At 45.6% G+C, this 2,677-nt stretch overlaps 1 protein-coding gene across 1 annotated transcript; it reads left to right on the top strand.

The window, feature by feature from the left end:
- Nucleotides 1-240: 240 nt before the first annotated feature.
- On the top strand, nucleotides 241-1,062 carry LOC123988714 (the record flags this gene model as incomplete). The annotated part of the gene is made up of 1 exon (XM_046289465.1): nucleotides 241-1,062. A coding segment is annotated over exon 1 (822 nt), but the record flags the coding sequence as incomplete, so codon positions are not given.
- Between the last annotated feature and the right edge of the window lie 1,615 nt (nucleotides 1,063-2,677).

Raw genomic sequence — 2,677 nt, 5'->3', positions numbered from 1 at the left:
AAGCGCCTGTGCTACAACTGCTTGGGCAGGCACAGCGTCCGCTCGTGCAAATCTGCTCAAAAGTGCAAACACTGTGGAGGGCAACACCACACCATGATACACGAAGGCGAGCCCAAACCTGCTCCAGTTCAAGCCGGCTCATCCAGATCAGCCTCCTCATCCGCTCAAACCACCGAGTAGAAACTCGGTGCAGCCGTCAAAGCATCAGATCACAAAACTCTCCTCGCAACCGCTCAAGCTATGCTCACCACCTCAACAACAGCTCACCAAATCCGCATCTTAATCGATCCAGGTTCCGAAATCTCGTTCATCTCCGAAGAACTCACCCGTCTGCTCAACCTTCGGAGACACAGATCATCCATCACAATCATTGGTGTTGGTGGAACAAAATCAACTGAAACAAAGGGTGTGGTCACTGTCACACTCCAATCAATGCATTCACAACAGACTGTCTGCATCCAGGCGCACGTGCTCACAGCCGTATCGACAATCCTGCCATCGTTCTCAATGAGAACTCCGGATTGGCCTCACATTAGAAAATTGAGGTTGGCGGACAATGATTTCTTGACACCACGACCAGTCGATTTAATCATTGGAGCGGATTTCTACGGAAGGATCATCAAGCCAAATATCATCAAGGGCTCACCAACAACACCAATTGCTCAACTTTCCATTTTTGGATGGCTCGTCATTGGCCCAGTCAACGAATCACATGCAAATACTCATTATTCACATTTTGCAGTTGCTCAAGACGACCAGAGCAATCTGCAAGAGCTGCTCACCAAATTCTGGGTTCAAGAGGAATCACCAATGGATACTCCAAGCACGCTCACTCCGGAGGAAGAAGAATGCGAATCACATTTCTGTGCGACTCACACTCGTGATCACACTGGAAGGTACATCGTTCGCATTCCACTCAAGGCACCAGCATCGCTCATAGGCAATTCACACAAGATTGCTCAAAGATGTCTACAAAGCACGTTGCGACGACTCTCCAAGGATTCAACATACAACCAGCTCTACGTCGAGTTCATGAAAGAGTACGAAGAATTGGGACACATGGTAAAGGCTCCAGATCACCAACGAATCTCATCAAGATTATTAGTATATCTACATTCGATATAATGTAATATACTGGTTCGTTACTACAGATCAATGTACATTTAATAACAGTATCATTATTAGTGTATCTACATTAGATATAATGTAATATACTGATACCTTCCTACAGATCAGTGTACATTTAATAACAATATCATTATTACTATATCCACATTAGAAATAATGCGTTCTCGGCGAGAATTAGAGTTTTCGGAAAAGGCGTGGATTCCGTCTTTTCAAAGACGTGGGCGTCGAGGAGAAGATGAACGACACAGCTTAGCGGTCACTAATTGTGTATAACCTATATTTTTTACAAAATGAGCCGGTGAATGTAGCACTACAAAAATCACACTTGTGTTTTCATTTGGGATTACACGATTCACATACTTCGCGGTGCAAGGCACTGAATTGAAATTACAAATGCTCTAAACTCGAGTATAGATAAAGCTCCTGGTCGTTGCTGTCGCTTGATAATCGCTCTCTCAATAGCTTTCGCATTAATGCCGTAACGGTTCGAATTTAGGAGTTTTAATATTGGCGAGCGCTCGGATCGGTGGTTAGACAGCGCAGCAGCGATTACTTTTACGTATTTGGTGAAGACGGAATTATCGATCCATGTTACCGACCGAGATATTCGTACGAGTTTGAAGTGCGAAATCGTACACGTACACACGTTATGAAGATGCAGAAACACCGTGGCCCCTTTCTTTGAGGTAACTCTGCACTATTCGAAGCTGTATTCACTATTCCCAGCTGTAAATGCCACGTCCAGCGCAGCTGTGGAGAAGAAGAACAAGCCGAAGAAGAAATATCTCGGAATATGTGCGTCACGCCCCGTTCCTTGAGGTACATCTGCAGATATGTCGGAAGCGGTGCGAGCTATCGCAAAATGTTAAGAGACCTTTTTTGTAGGAAATTAAATTTCCTACTATTTATGTTGTACGACATTTTTTGATCAGATGCGTAGTTTTGGAGCTATGGCTCCAAAAAACGCGGAATTTCACTGCGAATCGTTTCCAATTTACGAAAATTATCCTTAAATAATGTCCAATGTTTATAATTAACACCCCGAACACCGGAAACACGACGTCGAAATGTCGCGTAACACGCACATCACGTTTTCCTTATTCAACAATCAATTAACACAATATTTAATGAAAAAACGACACAATAGCACTTCCGAACACATAATAAAAATGATTTTACGAAAAAACGCGAATAACTAAGCCGCTATCCACCGCGTTGAAAATCTAACCACGGAGCGACCACGAAAGACGTCCGCTCTTCTCGACTCGTCGAGCGGGAATCCTACCTTTTTTTTTTTCGTGGGGAAATCTTACATAAGACCCCCCGCCACCCATGGGGGAGGGCAGCGGGGGAGTGTCAGATTCCTATTGACGAAAACCCCACGGCGACCTCCTCTGGCGTATGGCAGAGGCTCCGGGACCTGATTACTATAACTCCGGAGCCTCCCACGCCGTGAGCTAAAAGCGCCCCTCTCCGGGGGCGTAACAACTCCCCCAGCCGGCACCAGGGATAGCAGCCGGTGCCGGCTCCATCGCGGGGGAACTGCGTG

This window comes from Osmia bicornis, unplaced genomic scaffold, assembly GCF_907164935.1.
Source record: "Osmia bicornis bicornis unplaced genomic scaffold, iOsmBic2.1, whole genome shotgun sequence".
Classification (NCBI taxonomy): Eukaryota; Metazoa; Arthropoda; class Insecta; order Hymenoptera; family Megachilidae; genus Osmia; species Osmia bicornis.
This window is presented reverse-complemented; position numbering and strand designations above follow the sequence as displayed.